Consider the following 19,986-nt stretch of genomic DNA (forward strand, 5'->3'; position numbering starts at 1 on the left):
CCCTGGCGCATTTTTTTACGTCATTTACGTAAGGCTTTTTCCGGCGTAAAGTTACCCCTGCTATATGAGGCGTATCCTATGTTAAGTTTGGACGTCGGCCAGCGTCGAATTTTCCGTCGATTGCGTTGTTTGCGTAAGTCGTTCGCGAATAGGGCTGTATGTAAGTTACGTTCACATCGAAAGCATTGACTATTTGCGGCGTAATTTGGAGCATGCGCACTGGGATACGTTCACGGACGGCGCATGCGCCGTTAGTCAAAAACGTCATTTACGTGGGGTCAGCCTTCATTACCATACAACACGCCCACTGCATGGATAATTTGAATTCCGCGGGCTTACGCCGGACCACATACGCTACGCCGCCTTAACTTAGGGCGCAGGTTCTTTCTGAATACAGAACCTGCCTCACTAAGTTACGGCGGCGTGGCGTATCTGAGATACGCTACGCCCACACAAATTTACGCCAGGCTTTTTGAATCTGGCCCAGTGTTTTTGACTCCCATTGTGCATGAGCTCCTAATCATGGCTGCTTTATTTATTCATGTTTGGTGACTTTTCATATTTAATTAGCCTTACAGAACAGTTTGTTGCAAATGCTGCAGTAACTTATCAGTATTTTCCAGATTCCAGACTGGGTAACACATGGTGCTCTGGGGTACACTTAGGGTCACAGGGTGCACAGGAGTCACTGGGTAACATAGGATTCTCTGGGGTACACTTGGGGTCACAGGGAGCACTGGGGTCACTGGGTAACATAGGATTCTCTGGGGTACACTTGGGGTCACAGGGTGCACTGGAGTCACTGGGTAACATAGGATTCTCTGGGGTACGCTTGGGGTCACAGGGTACACTGGAGTCACTGGGTAACATAGGATTCTCTGGGGTACGCTTGGAGTCAAGGGGTGGACAAGGCCCATAGGAGTCACTGGGTAACACAACCAGGGCCGGATTTCCCACAAGGCCAACAAGGCCAGGCCTCGGGGCGGCACTGTGTGCAGGGGCGGCACCGCGCAGTGGAGGAGACAAGTAATTTTTCAGCGGTGCGGGCCATGCGGCAGTGGAGAGAGATTACATCTTCTCTCATTGTCCGCACTGCTGTTCCAACTTCCGCCCTTACTTACAGGCTGCGTGACACAGAAGAGAGAGAATGACGTCATCTATCACCACCCGCCCGCCCTCACTCTCATCTCTCACTCGAGTCTCATGTGCCTCGGTTTCACGGTTAACCTGCAGCTAGTTTCCCCGTGTGGGAGAGGAGAGGCTGACAGCGTTGTACCTGGCTGCAAGTACTCTGCAATGCTGGGGGGGGGGGGGGCTTGATTTTACATGCAATTAGTGACAAACTGATACTTTTTGAGTGGCAACCAGGTAACTGTGGCAATCCCCATTCTGCTAGCAGGCAGTGCGGCAAGTGACATTCCCATCTGGTGGCAGGCAGCGTGGCAAATGACATCCCCATCTGGTAGCAGGCAGCGTGGCATCTCCATCTGGTCGCGGGCAGTGTGGCAAGTGACATTCCCCTCTGGTGGCAGGCAGCGTGGCAAGTGACATCTCCACCTGGTGGCAGGCAGTGTGGCAAGTGACATCCCCATCTGGTGGCAGGCAGCGTGGCAAGTGACATTCCCATCTGGTGGCAGGCAGCGTGGCAAGTGACATCCCCATCTGGTAGCAGGCAGCGTGGCATCTCCATCTGGTCGCGGGCAGTGTGGCAAGTGACATTCCCATCTGGTGGCAGGCAGCGTGGCAAGTGACATCTCCATCTGGTGGCAGGCAGTGTGGCAAGTGACATTCCCATCTGGTGGCAGACAGTGTGGCAAGTGACATTCCCATCTGGTGACAAGCGACGGTGGCAAGTGACACGCTCAGGGCTCACACTCATTCTGCTTTATGTTGAGTTGAACTATTTCATTTTATATTACAATGTAATGATAGAAATAATGCATTTCAATCATCCTGACACCAAAACAACCATGGTGCCGGAATGATTGAAGCACTAACACCAGTCATTGTCTGGGAAAAATCGCTTACCGGGGCGGCATTGAAGGACCCGGCCTTGGGGCAGCAAAGGGAGTAAATCCGGGCCTGAACACAACAGGTAAAAAATTCGGCGCATTGACAATTTCAAAAAAGTGATACAACACAAATACTGAGAAAACAATATAGTAAAAAAAACACTTATATGATCTTTGTCTATGCACTACACCAGGGGAAATTGTGATGGGCTTACTAAGTTCCAGATAAAACAGGGCCTTGCAGTAGGACTGAGCAAGTTTAAGGGAAACAGCTCTGTGGAATATATTGAGGGGAGCTAAAACAATCTATGCATGCAATAAAATCCATGAAATAGTTAATAAAAAGGCAAAGTATATAAGTGCTGTTAGGCTGGGATATTGGAGGCTGCTATCTTCAGATATGAACTGACCCTGCAGAGGTATAAAAGAAAAAGAAGAAGCGCCACCTCAGTGTAGCATAAAACAGATACTATTTGTTTTCCTCTATAATGGATAACACAAGATAGTGGCTGACATGGCAGACACAAAGTTCAGGAAAGGTACAACAACAAAGGGTTCAGCTTAAAGCGTAGCAATGCATTGCTCAAATACAGGGCCACCTGTTTCTTTTCAATTTAAGATGTCACCATTCTCTAGGGCTATCTTTTGACTGGCCATGGTGCTGATCTGGAGAGCTGTCTCCTGACTGGCCAGAGTATCCACTCTCAAAGTGTTGGATCCCAGGACAGGTGAGTGTTACAATCGCTATAGGTGAGAGCTCCATGTCAAGGTTCCTGGCTTAGACAGCACATACAGTGCCTTGAAAAAGTATTCATACCCCTTGAAATATTCCACATTTTGTCATGTTACAACTAAAAACGTAAATGTATGTTATTGGGATTTTATGTCTAGAACAACACAAAGTGGCACATAATTGTGAAGTCGAAGGAAAATTATAAATGGTTTTCAAATTTTTTACAAATAAATATCTGAAAAGTGTGGCATGCATTTGTATTCAGCCACCTTTACACTGATACCCTTGACTGAAATCTAGTGGAACCAATTACCTAATTAGTAACTAGAGTCCACCTGTGTGTAATGTAATCTCAGTATAAATACAGCTGTTGTGTGAAGCCCTTAGAGGTTTGTTAGAGAACCTTAGTGAACAAACAGCATCATGAAGGCCAAGGAACACAGCAGACAGGGATAACGTTTTGGAGAAGTTTAAAGCAGGGTTAGGTAATAAAAACAATATCCCAAGCTTTTAACATCTCACGGAGTGTTCAGCAAGCTTTGTTGAGACAAAGTACCTTTCAATTCCAGTTTGTAAATGTTGAACACATACCCTAATGGGAGTGTTGATTGTTACTTTAAGCAAACTTTCACCAAGCTCCAAGACGTGCTGAAGCCTGCTAGCAGCTTGCTTAAAGTGGCAATCAACACTTCCATTAGACATAGCTGCCAACTGTCCTTGATTTGGAACAAAGGGGGCTATTTACGAAAGGCAAATCCACTTTGAACTACAAGTGCACTGCAAGTGCACCTGGAAGTTCAGTCGCTGTAGATCTAAGGGGGGAACATAAGGAAAATAAAAAACAGCATTTTAGCTTGCACATGATTGGATGATAAAATCGGCAGAGCTTCCCCTCATTTCAGATCTTCCCCTCAGATCTACAGCGACTGCACTTCCAAGGGCACTTTCAGTGCAATTTCAGGTGCACTTGCAGTGCAAAGTGGATTTGCCCTTCAAAAATAACCCCCAAAGTCCATCGGTCCCTCTTTCCTTCTTATTTGTCCCTCATCTTGCTCTGATCTATATAGTTTTACATAAAATGCACTTTTTATCTTTCCAAAAGTGATTCCCAGTGCTAAACCTTTCATCCAATTTCTAAATTGCTGCATTTGTAAATGTCAAAAGCCAGTATAAAGGAATAGTAGTGGTAAAAAAGGCACTTAACTAAGATTTAACTAATCATTTTTTGTATAATTCTCCTTTAAGGGGGCGTGGCATGGGGTGTGTCCTATGCCTACATACATGCTCATTCCCATTTCAAAAAGTTGGACAGTATCTCATTAAGATCGGTGTTCAACATTCACAAACTGAAGTTGAATGGTATTTTAAAAGCTTTAACAAAGTTTGCGGAAAGCTCTGCAAATGCTTTGTCAAAGCTTGCTATTCACACTGCTCTTATACAAGCTGAAGTACGTGTGAAACAGGCCTTAGAAAGGTGGATTTATTAACAGACCAGAACATAAGAAAATACTGGCCATCTTTACAGCTGAACCCCAGGCAAGCAGCAAAGTATTTGTGCTACGTTTATGGGAGATATTATACCTACCAAAGTATTTGTAAGTTTGATTATGCAGTCATGATATCAGCAAAGCCAGTTTGGTTAACACACTTTTACTATGGTTAAGCAATACAGCTTAAAGCAGAGTTTCATCCAAAAGTGGAACCTCCGCTGATCTTCATCCTCCCCGCCTACGGTGCCACATTTAGCACCTTTCAGGGGGGAGGCGGGAACGGGCACCTGTTTTTTTTTTTTTTAAATATGAGAAAATCTATTAGACTGCGTTGTTACTAAGAAGCTTTATGTAGCATGTACTCCAGTAGTCCTAGGAAAATACAAATATAGTAGAAAAAGTAGGACATTTCTCACCACAAAACAAATTACCACCAACAATGGGCCAGATTCAGGTAGACTTACGACGGGCGTATCAGTAGATACGCCGTCGTAAGTCCAAATCCCCGCCGTCGTATATTTAAGCGTATTCTCAAGCTGAGATACGCTTAAATATTGCTAAGATACGACCGGCGTAAGTCTCCTACGCCGTCGTATCTTAACTGCATATTTACGCTGGCCGCTAGGGGCGTGTACGCTGATTTATACCTAGAATATGAAAATCAGCTAGATACGCCTATTCACGAACGTACGCCCGGCCGTCGCAGTACAGAAAAGCCGTTTACGTAAGGCTTTTTCCGGCGTAAAGTTACCCCTGCTATATGAGGCGTAGCCAATGTTAAGTATGGACGTCGGGCCAGCGTCTAATTTTCCGTCGATTACGTTGTTTGCGTAAGTCGTTCGCGAATAGGGCTGTGCGTAATTTACGTTCACGTCGAAAGCATTGACTATTTGCGGCTTAATTTGGAGCATGCGCACTGGGATACGTTCACAGACAGCGCATGCGCCGTTTGTAAAAAGCGTAATTTACATGGGGTCACGATGATTTTACATAAAACACGCCCACATCTTACACATTTGAATTAGGCAGGCTTACGCCGGCCAATTTACGCTACGCTGCCGAAACTTACGGAGCAAGTGCTTTGTGAATAATGCACTTGCCTGTCAAAGTTGCGGAGGCGTAGCGTAAATAGGATACGCTACGCCCGCACAGAGTAACGCGCTCCCTACCTGAATCTGGCCCAAAATATATATGTAGTATATATAGTATATATTTTTATGTATATACATATGCTTGTGTATCTGTGTTCTTAACAGTGTTATATTTTCCCCCTTTTTAGTCAACAGAATCAATGCCAGAAGGCGGCCCTTTTGAGACAGTCTTTTGCAACACAAGTTGTCTGTCTGGTAGCGGAGGTTCAGGTAAAGGCTGGATTCCACACTCCTTACTTGTGACCACATTTTTCTTTTCTGGAGATTCAACTGAATGAGTCTCTAATGACTCTCCATCAGTTGGGCCACCACCATCACCATCAGATACTTGATCCCGAAGGCCTTCAATCTTCTTATTGAGCTCATTGCGCTCTGTCTGGAGGGCTCTGCAGAGTTTTTCCAGACGTTCCAGTTTCACTTGCAATGCTTTGTGCTCCTTATCCCTAAGGTCGCGTACACACCAGTGGATCTGTCCGCTGAAAACGGTCCGCCGGACCGTTTTCAGCGGACAGATCCGCTGCGTCCGCTGCCGGATTTCTGTCTGATGGTTGTACACACCATCAGACAGAAATCCGCGCGTAAACAATACGCGGGGCGTGGCCGCGCCGTCGCTGCGACAATGACGTGGCGACGTGGGCGGCCTTGAAGTTCAAAGCTTCCACGCATGCGTCGAATCAGTACGACGCATGCGAGGGATGGCGGTCGCTCGGACGTGTCCGGTGAGTCTGTACAGACAACCGAACACGTCCGACGGACAGGTTTCCAGTGGACAGATTTCTTAGCATGCTAAGAAATTTTTGTCCGCTGGAAACTGTCCGATCCGCCGGACAATTGTCCGGTCGGGCCTACACACGACCGGATCGGTCCGCTGGAACTGTCCGTCGGACAAATATCAGCGGACAGACCTGGTCGTGTGTACGGGGCCTTACAGTTTTCTCTTCAGCCATATGTAATAGGGCTTTATTGTTATTTTCCCACTTGGTACGCCAAACAATGATTTCTTTTTCTAGTTTCTTTATTTTCTTGGTCATCTTTTCCATTTCTTGACGGAATGTTGTAAAAAGCTCATTGCTTTTTGCCATTGTGGTTTGAAATTCCTCAAACTTTTCCATGTACAGAGAAAGCTGCTGCTTCAGTTGGGTTTCTTGATGTTTAAGCCCTTCGAATTTTTGCCTGGTTTCTGTAGCCTCACTCAGCAAAAACTCTCTTTCCCGCTGGTGTCGTTCTTTCATAAGCTGAGCTGTCTGCTGTAGTTTGGCATCAATTAGCTGCTGTTGAAGCTCCTTATGTTTGAAGACTTTACCAATGTGCTCTTCTCGCAGGGCATACTGTTCAATAAGTTTCTTTAACTTATCTCCAAGCTCTGCATTTTCCTAGCGGAGCTTAGTATTGTACACATCATGCTGCTCCATTTGTGCTTGGATTTCATTTAACGTCATCTGGAAATGTGCAGTGGCTTCTTTACGCTCTTCCTCATATTCACGTGCCTGATGCATATTGTCTTCATGTTTTGTTGTGCCTTTGAAGGTCTCTCTGCAGAGCGATTCCAGTTTGCTTCGTGCAAGAATGGCCTTGCTGTGCTCACTCTGGAGATGAACCTTTTCTTTTATCACCTAAGACTGCTTTTTCTGCAAAATCTTCATCTGTTTCTGGAAGTTCCAGCTCTCTTCCAGAAGATCAGCATATTTCTTGCAAAGGGCAGCCAGTTTTTCCTCTGGTGTTCTCAGGCCCCGTACACACGACAGAGGAACTCGACGTGCTTGGCACGTCGAGTTCCTCGTCGAGTTTTGGGATGAAGCCGCCGAGGAGCTCGGCGGGCCGCCTTCTCCCATAGAACAACGAGAAAATAGAGAACATGTTCTCTATTTTCTCGTCGAGCTCCTCGGCGGCTCCATCGAGCCAAAACTGTACAGACGACAGAGTTTCTCGGCAGAATCCGGGTTTTGACCGAGTTTCTCGGTGAATTCTGCCGAGAAACTCTGTCGTGTGTACGGGGCCTTAGAGTATTCAAAGCCTGCATTAAAAGCAGAACTTCTTTACCAAGTATCTTTTCTTTGTAGTTTTCACTTCCTGGGTCTTGTTGGCCATCAGGTGGGCCTAGTCTGGTGTCTTCTCTTCCAGACGTTTTCTCTTGAGACTTGTAATAATCCTAAATATGTTACCATCTTCCCACTTTCATTTCACATTCAGACCTTGAACTTTGAGTTTTACCTTTTTAGAGCCCTCTATCTATGGAAAATATGCAGAGCATTATTACTTTAAGTTTTCTGAACAGAAATATCAAACTGTTTGTTTGACCGAATATTATTACATTATTTCATATTGGTATGAATAATAAAAGAAATTCAGATTCAATGGCAGGATCTTTTATTGTATGGAATCGGAAACAAAGTGCAAGAATATAAATATAAAGCCAGCTTGCTATTGACTTTTAACCAAATATATGTGATACAATTAATTAGTCATAAATGTCATAGAAACAATGACGAAGTGCTGGCCATCAAATGAAAGGAATTGACACCCTCATTGTAGGAGAACTCCCCATACACTGATCAAAATTAGCATGATCGAAGGAGCGGTGAGAAAGCCTGAACTGTGAGGGCAATCTTGATAAGGTTCCAAGCAAGCTGCAAACGCCATTACATGGGGAATATAGCTCTGCTCATGAATGCCATGGAAAAGATGTGCATAAGGTCCTTTTGCCATAATAGCGACGTCCTCGCCTCCATGTGTCTCTGATGAAAGTGGGACAGCGGTTTGTTGCAGATAATCTCCATCTGTGAGAAACACAATAAAAGATGATGAAGCATTTGGCACCAAATGACCACCAAACATTTTTTCCAATAGTTTTGGATAAAGTTTAAGTTCACCAAAAACCTTAATCATTAATGGTAATGCAGGGCTCGACAACAAAATCCGAGCACCCGGTTGCAATTGTGACAAGAAATAGTGACCTGGCACCCGGGGAAGCTTAGGCCTGCAGAAGGCCGCAAAGCCGCGGCCTCAATTACCGGCTGGCGCGGGCCAGGCACGATCGCGCGGCAGGGGGGGTGGGGGCGCACGGAGACACAGAATAACAAAAAAATTGCATTCACACTCAAGTATGTACATACTCTGAACAAACAGTAGAAGCCCTTTAAAGAAGTCTTCACTCAGCGAGGCAGCCATGTGCATTGCAAATAAATAAATAAATAATACATTTCAAAAACCACTAAAGGCCCGTACACACGATCCGACTTTTTGACAACAAACCGACGGAGGCCACTGTTTTTGCAGACAATCTGACTGTCTTTATGCTCCATCGGACAAACTGTTTTGCTTTTTCGGACAATTGTTCTCTGTGAGAACAGACAAACTTTCCGGCAACAAATGTCCGATGGAGCAAATCCGATCGTGTGTACACAAGTCCATCGGACTAAAGTCCAAAGTACATACACGCATGCTCAGAACCAATGCTAAAGATCAGACAACAATAGCAGAAGTTGCCCAAAGAGTGGCGGTAAAGAGCAGGGAAACTACGTAGTACGTCTATTACATCACTTCGTTCATGTTTCACTACAGTACTTTCTGCTATAAAACATATCCAACATTTTTTTTAAAAATCGCATTTCTTCATAAATTTAGGCCAATATGTATTCTTCAACATATATAAAAAAATCCCAATAAGCATATATTGATTAGTGTGGGCAAAAGTTATAGCGTCTGCAAACTATGGGATATATACAATAATTTTTATTTAATTATTTTTATTAAGAATGGTATCGATTAGAATATTATAGCGGGACTGTGATATTGCAGCAGACATTCTGACACTAACTGACACTTTTTGGGAACCAGTGACACTAATACAGTTATCAGTGCTAAAAATATGCACTGTCACTATACTAATGACTCTGGGTGCGAAGGGGCTAATCAGCTAGGGTTAACTGTGTGCCTAGCCAATATTTTGGTGTTTTTAAGGGAGGTGATGGATTTTATTCCCTGCTTCGCAGTGAAAGAATATCCATAGTTTCCCCGCTGAAAGGACAGAGCTCTGCCTTAACGCTGATTGGCACCTGCTGCGTCTAATCAAAGCACAACCGGGTCGCCGGGGGAACGCGCACGCCCCCTACCCGGAAGTACCAGATCATGTACCGAATACGTGATCCAGTGCAGAAAAGGTACGTGTTATACGGATTGGTTAATCTGAACCCCACTGAAGTCAACATGAGCCAAATAAATGTTCAATTATATTAGGCAAACTGTCAAACCAATGGCATGGGGGCTAGGAACTGCCCTGAAGGGCATATACTAATAAAGAACATTTTTAAAAATACAGATTGATGGGGAACAGTGTTTTTAGTCAAACATAAAGTGAAACAATAAAAAAAAATCTAATTCCAATTTAACCACTTCAATACCAGGCACTTCCCCCCCTTCCTGCCCAAGCCAAATTTTTTGATTTTAGCGCTGTCGCTTTTTAAATGACAATTTATCATTTTGTTCCCACAAATAGAGCTTTCTTTTAGTGGTAGTTGATCACCTCTGGGGTTTTTATGTTTTGCTAAACAAATAAAAAAAGACAGAAAATGTTGAAAAAAAACGTTGTCCTTTGTTTCTGTTATAAAATGTTGTAAATAAGTAAGTTTTCTCCTTCACTGATGGGCACTGATGAGGCTGCACTGACGGGCACTGATGGGCACTGATGAGGTGGCACTGATAGGTGGCACTGATGGGCACTCATAGGTGGCACTGATATGCAGCACTGATGTGCAATCATTGGCGGCACAGATGGGCACTGATAGTCAACACTGATGGGCACTGAAAGGCTGCACTGATGGGCGGCACTGATGGGCACTGAAAGGCGGCACTGATAGATGGCACTGATGGGCATCACTGATATGGAGGCACTGGCAGGCTTTGCTAATGGGCACTGATTGGCATCATATGTGGCCACTAATTTGCAACCCTGGTGGCCATGGGTGGCATACCTGGTGATCATCAGTGGTGGGAATCCCTGGGGGTCCTGGTGGCATCCCTGGTGGTCCTGTGTGGGCATCCTAAGGGGGGCTGCGCTGATGAATTCCTAATTTTTTTGTTGCAATTTTTTGGAAAATTAAGAATTTGAATTTATTTTTATTTTTTTTTGTACATACTGTCACCAGTGCAATACAGCGTCATCATGTGACTGGTGTGGCAGTAATCAGGGACACTGGTGACAGTATGTAAAAAAAGAAAAAAAAATCTTAAAGGGGTTGTAAAGGTTCGTCTTTTATTTTCTTTTTTTTCCAACTTTTTTCCAACCAACAGCCTGACCCCAGATCTATATGTAACATATATTCCAAAAAATATAAGGTTAAGTAAGGGACATAAATTCATGCCCCCACGAATCATATCAAAATAATATGAATATGTGTTATATGTGCCATATGTGTTAAAGTGGTTGTTAAGCCAGTGTAATATAATGTTCTAATTCGCCTCTGTATCATAAGAACATGTGTGCCTGTGGTTGTGTAATATAAAAAAATCAGCCGATCTGTAATGATATCAGCTCCGCTAAAGACACACAGCTGATTCCTCTTCTCTCTATTGTGTCTCGGCTCACTGCTGCAGTGGGGGGGGGAAGCCGCCCACCTGACGTCAGCCGGGGAGGCGGGTGATAGAGAGCCCACAATGAGCTGGGCGCCGGGAGACTTTTATACAGGTACAGATCAGTGTAGTTTTTTACATTACACAGGCACAGGGGCAGATGTTCTAATGATACAGGGGGATAAGAAGATTTATGATAGGTAAGGGAGGATCAGGAGCAGGGGGGGGCCTGGGTATGAGCAGGGAGGGGAGGCGGGAGGAGGCAAATAGACCACGGTATCAGGGGCTTAGCAGCCATGATTATCCTGGTCTGCTTGCAGGGGGGAGGGCATAGCCAGGCAGGATCAGCCAGGTTTTTTAGGGTATACAGGGGGCCAAATGACACAGCACAAGCACCGTGCTGTATGATGTGCTTTAAGGGAACAGGATCAGTTTTTTTTGGGGGGGTGGGGGTTAACAAACACTTTAACCACTTCAGACCCGAGGACATCCCTGGGAAGTCCTCGGCTTTGTGGGGTGATATCTGAATGATGCCTGCAGCTGCAGGCATCATTCAGATATCGCCGTCTTCAGCCGGCGATTCTGTGCACCAGAAAAACTATCAAAGCGGCGGTTCCGTCGCTCGATCGTTCTTCTAGGCAGCGGGAGGGGACGTCCCCCCCTCCCGCCGCCATCCGGTGAGAGCGAATCGGCCGGCGCTCGTTGGTGAAGCATAGAGATGACTGGTGACCAGAAGGTCACAGTCATCTCTATGACCGTCGGAGGACCGGGCGTGACGTTATGACGTCACGCCCGGTACCCGGAAGTAAACAAAGCCGCTATCGCGGCTGTCGGCATGTAATCAGTGTTTTTTTTTTTCCGATTTCATGCTTGTAAGCCTGTAGGAGAGATGTGGGGTCTTATTGACCCCACATCTCTCCATAAAGAGGACCTGTCACAGTGATTCCTATTACAAGGGATGTTTACATTCCTTGTAATAGGAATAAAAGTGATCAAAAAACTAAAATGTAAAAAAAAGTGTAAAAAAAAATGAAGTAAAAAAAAAAAAAAATTTTAAAACGCCCCTGTCCCGGTCGCTCGCGTACAGAAGCGAATGCGCATGCAAGTCCCGCCCACATATGTAAACACTGTTCAAACCCCACATGTGAGGTATCATCGCGTGCGTTAGAGCGTGTGCAACAATTCTAGCACTAGACCTCCTCTGTAACTCAAAAACAGTAACTTGTAAAAAAAATTAAAGCGTCGCCTATGGAGATTTTTAAGTACCGAAGTTTGGCGCCATTCCATGAGTGTGCGAAACTTTAAAGCGTGACATGTTAGGTATCTATTTACTCGGCGTAACATCGTCTTTCACATTATACAAAAAAATTGGGCTAACTTTACTGTTTTGTTATTTTTTAATTCATGAAAAAAAAATTCCCTAAAAAAAGGCGTTTGAAAAATGATTGCGCAAATACCGTGCGAGAAAAAAAGTTGCAATGACCGCCATTTTATTCCCTAGGGTGTCTGCTAAAAAAAAATATAATGTTTGGGGGTTCTGATTAATTTTCTAGCAAAAAAATTTAGATTTTTACATAAAGGAGAAAAGTGCCAAAATAGGCCCGGTAACGAAGTGGTTAAAGTTCTTTTCAGAATGGAATCACAGTCAGAATTTCACAATATATGTTTTCAGAAGTAAGGGATAAAAATCTTCTATCCCATATAAATTTGAATTGAATAAATTCCAATTTTATTTCTAGAAGATCCATTTTAGGGATCTAGTTATTTATAGTCTAGTGCACACGATCGGAAATTCCGACCTCAAAAGTCTGATGTGATCTTTTAAACGGAAATTCTGACCGTGTGTTTGCTCCATTGGACTTCTGCTGTCGGAATTTCTGCAAAAGATTCAGAGCTGATTCTCAAATTTTCAGACGGAAAAAATTCCTATCGGAAAATCCGATCGTCTGTAGCAATTCTGACGCGCAAAATTCCGACGCATGCTCGGAAACAATTTGACGCATGCTCGGAAGCATTGAACTTCATTATCTCGGCTCGTCATAGTGTTGTACGTCACTGTCAGAGAACTTTTGTGTGACCGTGTGTATGCAAGCCAAGCTTGAGCGAAAATCCAATCGTGTGTACGCGGCATTAGAGCTTCATCTGGTGGACCAGTGAAACCACTGACTAAGTAAACAATTAGTTAATCGGTAATATTACTCCCCAATCAGATGTGAGTAAATGTTAATTAATTGAGTCAGTGTATTTATATTTATTAATTTTATTTTATGCCGAAAGGCTAGAGGCACTATTGCATATCAAGTAAATAATTTATATGACTGACTTGATTAATCGTTTAAACTTCCTGACAAGATGAATGGAAACAAAGGAGAAGGGATGATGAATGATGTCATTTATCAAATATTCCCATGACCATATCTGGTCAGCGATGTCAGCCATCATCTCCACTCCTTCATTTATATTCACCTGTCAGACAGGAATCCCCACGCTCTCAGAAAAAATAGCCTCAGTGGAGATGCAGCACTGGTTGCTTGGAAGACCAGCTCCCTAACAACTAGCCTTGTAGGACGTTGCCATATTTAATCTACCACTATATAAAGTATGGTCTGAATCTGAGGCTCATCCTTATTTCTGAATGAATGGTAGAAGAACATAGGTGCTGTAATGAACTGTATCTGCGGCCCTTTACTTTATAGGCTCTATTACTTGCACACTAGTCTGCCTTACAGGTATTAGCTTGTCAAACTTGAAAGCAGGGACAGAAGTTATATGTGGACAAAAATTCTATATTTTTTACCTATGGCAATGCTGGTAATATTCTCACGAGTTCCATTAACAATTTTGAAGCCAGGTCCATTGCCATACAACAAGCTTGTATATGGCATACCATCTTTAGCGCTGCCGGGGGCCTTTCCTGCAAAAGTCAACATTTTTAACAATTAAATTTGATCGTATAAAAGACATACAAACTTGTGAATATTGAGCGAGCACCTTCAAAATACATCAGATCAAAATATGTAATCTCAGTTGGTACTCACAGGTGGACAGCTGCTCTTCCATGCAGGTGCTTTGGGAATATTTGCAGTATTGATTCATAATTAGAATCAGAGAAATAGGCTGACAGAGCCTTCATATGTTTAACACACGTGCTGTATTTAGTACATACTTTATGACCAATGCATTGGTTGTTACTTGCGCATCCAATATGGCCCTATGTTTTGTTTGTTGCTGTGGTATGATAACCAGTCACTCTGAACGGTTTACAAGAGGAGCTTAAAAAATTGGAAGCTCTGCACAAACAAAACCCCTCTCCCGCACTTGAAACTGATTTATTCAACTGTAGACACAAACTCCGCCTATTACTTATTACTACACATCAGGGCTTCCTGAGACGAACAAAAGCAATGTGCACACGGCAACAAAGCGGGGAAAGTACTGGCTAAATATATAAACAAACGACTACAACAGGCTAAATTACCCAATATCAAAGATCCACATTCAGGCACACTTGTACATCATCCGACACAGATTGCCAATGATTTCATGAAATACTATAGGGATCTTTATAACCTCCATCTTGACAAAGATACCCCACAACCCACTGATCTATCTATTAACTCATTTCTTAGTTCACTCACTTTGCCCTCATTAAAGCGGGAGTTCACCCATAAAACAATTTTTCCCCTTAGATGGATGCTAGATGGATGCTCGTTTTGTCTAGGGGAATCGGCTAGTTGTTTTAAAATATGAGCTGTACTTACCGTTTTCGAGATGCATCTTCTTCGTCTACCAGAGGCGATTTAGTTTGCATGTGCCGCGCTATATAAGTTTTCATTCATTCATTCATTCATTCATTCATACTATTGTTACTCTACCTAAACCAGGTAAGAAGCCGGATTCCCCACAAAACTTTAGGCCAGTTTTTTTCAACCTTCTAGTACCGTGACCCCTTGATAAAATTTCCCAAGTTGTGGGGACCCCTAACAGTAAAAATAAATTTGTAGTGTGGGCTGTCAGCACCCAAGGCAAGACAAGTAATTTGTGCCCCAAAACCAACGGACATTTAGCACTCCCCGAGTCCCTTCCACTCGTACAGTAATAAAGCCCTTATGGTACATTTTAGGATATATCATGCTTTCTCTTTGTTTTCCTTTCTTTCCCTTTTATCTCTCTCTATCCTAATTTCTTGTTTGTTTTTTCCCCCCATCCCTCTCTCTGGGGTTAGGGTTAGGGTCTTTCTTGTTCTTTCCCTTATTCTTCCTCTCGCTTTTTCTTTCTTTCTCCCCCTCTTTTCCTCTCCCTTCCATGTATTCTCTATTTTTATTCCTTCTTTTACTCCTTGGTGGGGGGAATAGGATGACTGGCAGTGCCGGCGGGGAGTTGGGATGAGTGGCAGTGCTGGCGGGGAGTTGGGATGGGTGGCAGTGCTGGCGGGGGAGTTCTGATCAGCCAACTTAGGGGCTCTTAATCAAGGTCCTCTATAAATTAACTATAAACTATAAATCACAGGTATTGTTACTCACTGTGTCTCCGACTTTGTGGTGGCTGGCAGCAGTGACACCTATGCCAAAATCAGGAGATAGTTTCTCCTCCAGCCCCTCCCACTTCACATTCCTTACAAGTCAGATGACCTCTACTCTACCCCCCAACCATGCCGTAAACTGAGTGGGCGGCCACAAAAGGGCCGGGAGAGCAGTGTGAGCTTCAGGAACAGCCCAGGATTTGGTGACCCCTGGCAAATAGTCATTTGACCCCCAAGGGGGTCCTGACCCCCAGGTTGAGAACCACTGCTTTAGGCCCATCTCTTTCTTAAACACTGATCTTAAGATCTATGCTAAGATTTAGTGAATAGGCTAGCTGCTATTACTCCGTTCTTGGTGAGGGCTGATCAGGTGGGTTTCGTACAGAGACAGGCTCCTGATGGTACCAGGCGACTATTATACCTACTGGAAAAAAGGTGGACTCCTGCAGCATTTTTGGCATTGGACGCAGAAAAAAGCCTTTGATAGGGTGTATTGGGGCTACCTTAGGGCAACTCTACAAAAATTTGGCCTTCAAGGTTCTATATTGTCAGCGATATCTACGTTATATACCCATCCATCAGCTATGGTTTTCTCGTCCAATGCCATTTCCGAAAATGTTTACATTACTAATGGTACCCTCCAAGGGTGCCCGTTATCCCCTATTATTTTCACTCTAATGATGGAACCTCTAGCTGAGGCTATCAGAACTGATAGGGGGGTTTCAGGGATAAACGTAGCAGGAGACGTCCACAAAATAGGCCCCTTTGCTGATGACGTAGTATTGACAGTGACAAATCCGGCTTCTTCCCTGGCAAGGGTACAGGAAATATTACAACAGTTTGGTGCAGTAGCATATTATAAGTTGAATGTTAATAAGTCATGTATATTACCTATTAATATTTCTAAAAAAACAGATATCTCGACATAAGGAGCGTTTTCCTTTTTAATGGATGGCCGATTCCCTTCCATACTTAGGCATTAAGATAGTCTCCCCTACCACCAATACCTATGATACTAATTTTACTACACTTCTTGACACTAGTGTTGAGCGGAATACGCCATATTCGATTTTGCGATATATCACGAATATATAGACGAATATTCGTGAAATATTCGCTAAAATGGAATATTCGTGATATTTTATAAAAAAAAAAATTGGGCGAAATTTCCCTAATGCGAATGCAAAATTGATTTCGAAATTTTGACAACTGTGGTAGGAGAACTCTGATTGGCTCTGATGCAAAAGAAGAGCGGAGAAAGTATTCGCGAATATTCGGAAATCGAATATTGGTGATATTTTATCGAAATTTCGCTAATGTGAATGCGAAATTGATTGCGAGATTTTGACAACTCTGATTGGCTCTGATGCAAAAGAAGGGCGGAGAAAGTATTCGCGAATATTCGGAAATCGAATATTGGTGATATTTTATCGAAATTTCGCTAATGCGAATGCGAAATTGATTGCGAGATTTTGACAACTGTGGTAGGAGAACTCTGATTGGCTCTGATGCAAAAGAAGGGCGGAGAAAGTATTCACGAATATTCGGAAATCGAATATTCGTGATTGCGAATATTCAGCAACATAAAAGGATCGCCTCAGCTTAGCTACTTGGCCCAGGGTCTCTAATCATACCAGCAATGCTTTTAGACGTCGATAGGATGTGATCTGTTTTAAAAATAAATTTGAAAAAATACGAATATTCTGAATAGCGAATTTTGGCCACGAAATTCGAGTTATTCGCGAATATTCGAATATGCCATATTCGTAACGAATATTCGAAATGCGAATATTCGTGAGCAACACTACTTGACACCATTAAAACTGACCTGGCACATATTGCTACCTTTGAACTATCTTGGTTAGGCAGGATAGCTGCCTTAAAAATGATCCTCCTACCCAAAATTATCTATTATTTTCGTACTATGCCTATAAATATACCAGAATCTTTTTTTGTCCTTACGGATAGACTTTTTAGGAAGTTTGTCTGGCAAGGCAAAATGCATAAGATCACATTTTCCACTATACAGAGACACAGGTCTTCAGGGGGAACAGGCTTTCCAATACTCCGCAACTACTATAGAGCGGCTGTCTAGGATCAAATGAAAGCTTGGTTTGAACCAAAGCCGACTAAGTTGTGGGTCAGAATAGAAAAGCTTGTTCTAAAAAACAAATATTTACCCTCTTTACTATTAGCCAAGCTAACTAAATTACCGTTAACAGGCCCCACTCTACCGTCTATTGAGGCAACACTTTCAGTGTGGTGCAATATTCAACTAAACATAAACCCCAAAACTAAAACCAGTCAAACAATAACTCATCTTCAAATTCTTGAACACCTGATCCCGGATCTGCTCACAACCTCCTGGAAAAAGGATAATCTCACTACGGTCCAAGAAGTTCTCGCCAGACAATCTGTTGTGCAGGCATATTCCCTCACTCAACTAAAACATTTTCAACTTACACAATCAGAGACAAAGTATGCCTTACCTACAGATATGTGAAACTATCTCCACACTTGTTACCTTAAACCGAAAGGACTTTCCTGGTTCTACTCCATTTTACAATATAGAAACAACTTTTCCAAAACTTCACATATGATTAACTGGGGAAAAGATTGGGGTTCCTCCCACTCCCATTCTGAGTGGAGATCTGCGATTCAAGCGACATATAAATACTCCCATTGTACCAATCATTGGGATAACATGATGAAAATTCTTCATAGATCTTATCTTACACCAGTCAGAATGTCATTGATATTTCCAACAAAAACTCCTTTATGTTGGAGACTTTGTGGAGCTAAAGGCAATATTAATCATATTCGTTGGGACTGCAAAAGCATACGTAGTTTTTGGTCTGCTGTATTTAAATTAATCTGTTCTATTACAGGGTTTCTTATAAAACCTAATCCCCAACTAGCCCTCCTCAATATTAATATTACCAATATCCCATCTCAATTTAGAAATATAATAACTCATGTACTGATAGCAGCCCGCCTAACTATAACTTCCAAATGGAAATCCACCCTGGCCCCCCAATACTAGGGAGGTCATTCAGAGAGTTTCTACGCAGTACTCGTATGAAAAATATTTTGCAGGTCAGTCTAACTTGAGTCTCTCCTTTAAAACTCAATGGTTACCTTGGACTTCGAAGTTTCCTGAACCGTAACAAATCTTTATAATAGTATTTTCTCTTCCATATATACCCATTAGATGGCAGCATCTGTCTCATAAGGTACAGTTGTTTTCTTATTTTTCTAGTTTAATTTTCCTTTTTTTTATCATTATTTAGCTGTTTTTCTTTCATATTAACTTGGTGATCATACCATTTCTTAGGAAAAAACTAATTGCTCTATGGCATAGTATATGTAGTGATCTCTTCACAATTGCCTAGAACTGGATGTGTGTGTTCTATTTTCTACTGTATTATTTTGAACAGACTAGGCTATACACCAGTACCTTACCTATGCAGGAAGCCGTGGCTCCACATTGTGTAGTAGGATACGTGGTTCCTGATAGATTGTAAAGTATTGTACACTGGTGTAAGTGAAAAAGACCATTACAAAGTATTCTTATTCTGAACATTGCTCTTTGTATTACAATGTGTTGTTCTTTGCTTTACTTGTTCTTATCGGAAAAATGTAATAAAAACTAATTGAAAAGATAACCAGTCACTCAAAAACTGCAGTTTTTTGATTGACTTCATGTTCTAAGACTGATTGCACTATTTTTATTTTAAGTCCAGTTATGAAATATAAAGCTGAGAGATAAGCTGACCACCTGTACAAGAACAGTTATAACACTGACCTGTCCAGCCTCCCATACCTCTGATCGTTACTCATTTGCAAAGCTACACGGGGTAGAGAATCTTCTGCATCTATAGCGTCCAGGTGTGTTGGATGCCTGTGTCCATAGTTACATAGTCGGTAAGGTTGAAAAAGGACACCAGTCCACCCAGTTCAACCTGTTGTGTGTCAGGCCCCGTACACACGTCCGAGGAACTCGACGGGCAAAACACATCGTTTTGCTCGTCGAGTTCCTTGTGAAGCCGCCGAGGATCTCGGCGAGCCAAGTTTCCTCATTGACTAACGAGAAAATAGAGAACATGTTCTCTATTTGGCCCGACGAGATCCTCGTCGGCTTCCTCGGCCAAAAGTGTACACACCACCGGGTTTCTCGGCAGAATACGGCTCCGATCGAGTTTCTGGCTGAATTCTGCTGAGAAACTCGGTCGTGTGTACGGGGCCAGAGGGTGCTTGTGTTTATGTCAATAATAAATCGTATATCCCTTAGTTTTAGATAGTTTTTTTAAACTATCGACACTCCCTACAGATACCACTGCTTGTGGAAGAGAATTCCACATCCTTACCACTCTGATCGTAAAGAACCCTCTACGCAGTTTAAGGTTAAACCACTGCCAAATTCAATGAATGGTCACATGTCTTTTTAAACTCTCTTTCACTGAAAAGTTTCCCCCCCTATACTAAGGTCATAAGTACGGTATTTGTGCAT

At 43.0% G+C, this 19,986-nt stretch overlaps 1 protein-coding gene and 1 pseudogene across 1 annotated transcript in view; both read right to left on the minus strand.

Moving 5' to 3' along the window:
• Positions 1-609: 609 nt before the first annotated feature.
• On the minus strand, positions 610-7,630 carry LOC120935689 (annotated as a pseudogene).
• A 106-nt stretch (positions 7,631-7,736) lies between these two features.
• LOC120935690 (alkaline phosphatase-like) overlaps positions 7,737-19,986 on the minus strand; it is an 84,854-nt gene continuing 72,604 nt past the window's right edge. Inside the window, exons 10-11 of the mRNA XM_040347743.1 lie at positions 13,752-13,868; positions 7,737-8,163 (exon numbers count right to left, since the gene is read on the minus strand). Of these exons, the coding sequence (XP_040203677.1) occupies positions 7,910-8,163; positions 13,752-13,868 (371 nt within the window). The 3' untranslated portion in view covers positions 7,737-7,909. The remainder of the gene's footprint in view (positions 8,164-13,751; positions 13,869-19,986) is intronic.

This window comes from Rana temporaria, chromosome 4 (assembly GCF_905171775.1).
Source record: "Rana temporaria chromosome 4, aRanTem1.1, whole genome shotgun sequence".
In the NCBI taxonomy this organism is placed as follows: Eukaryota; Metazoa; Chordata; class Amphibia; order Anura; family Ranidae; genus Rana; species Rana temporaria.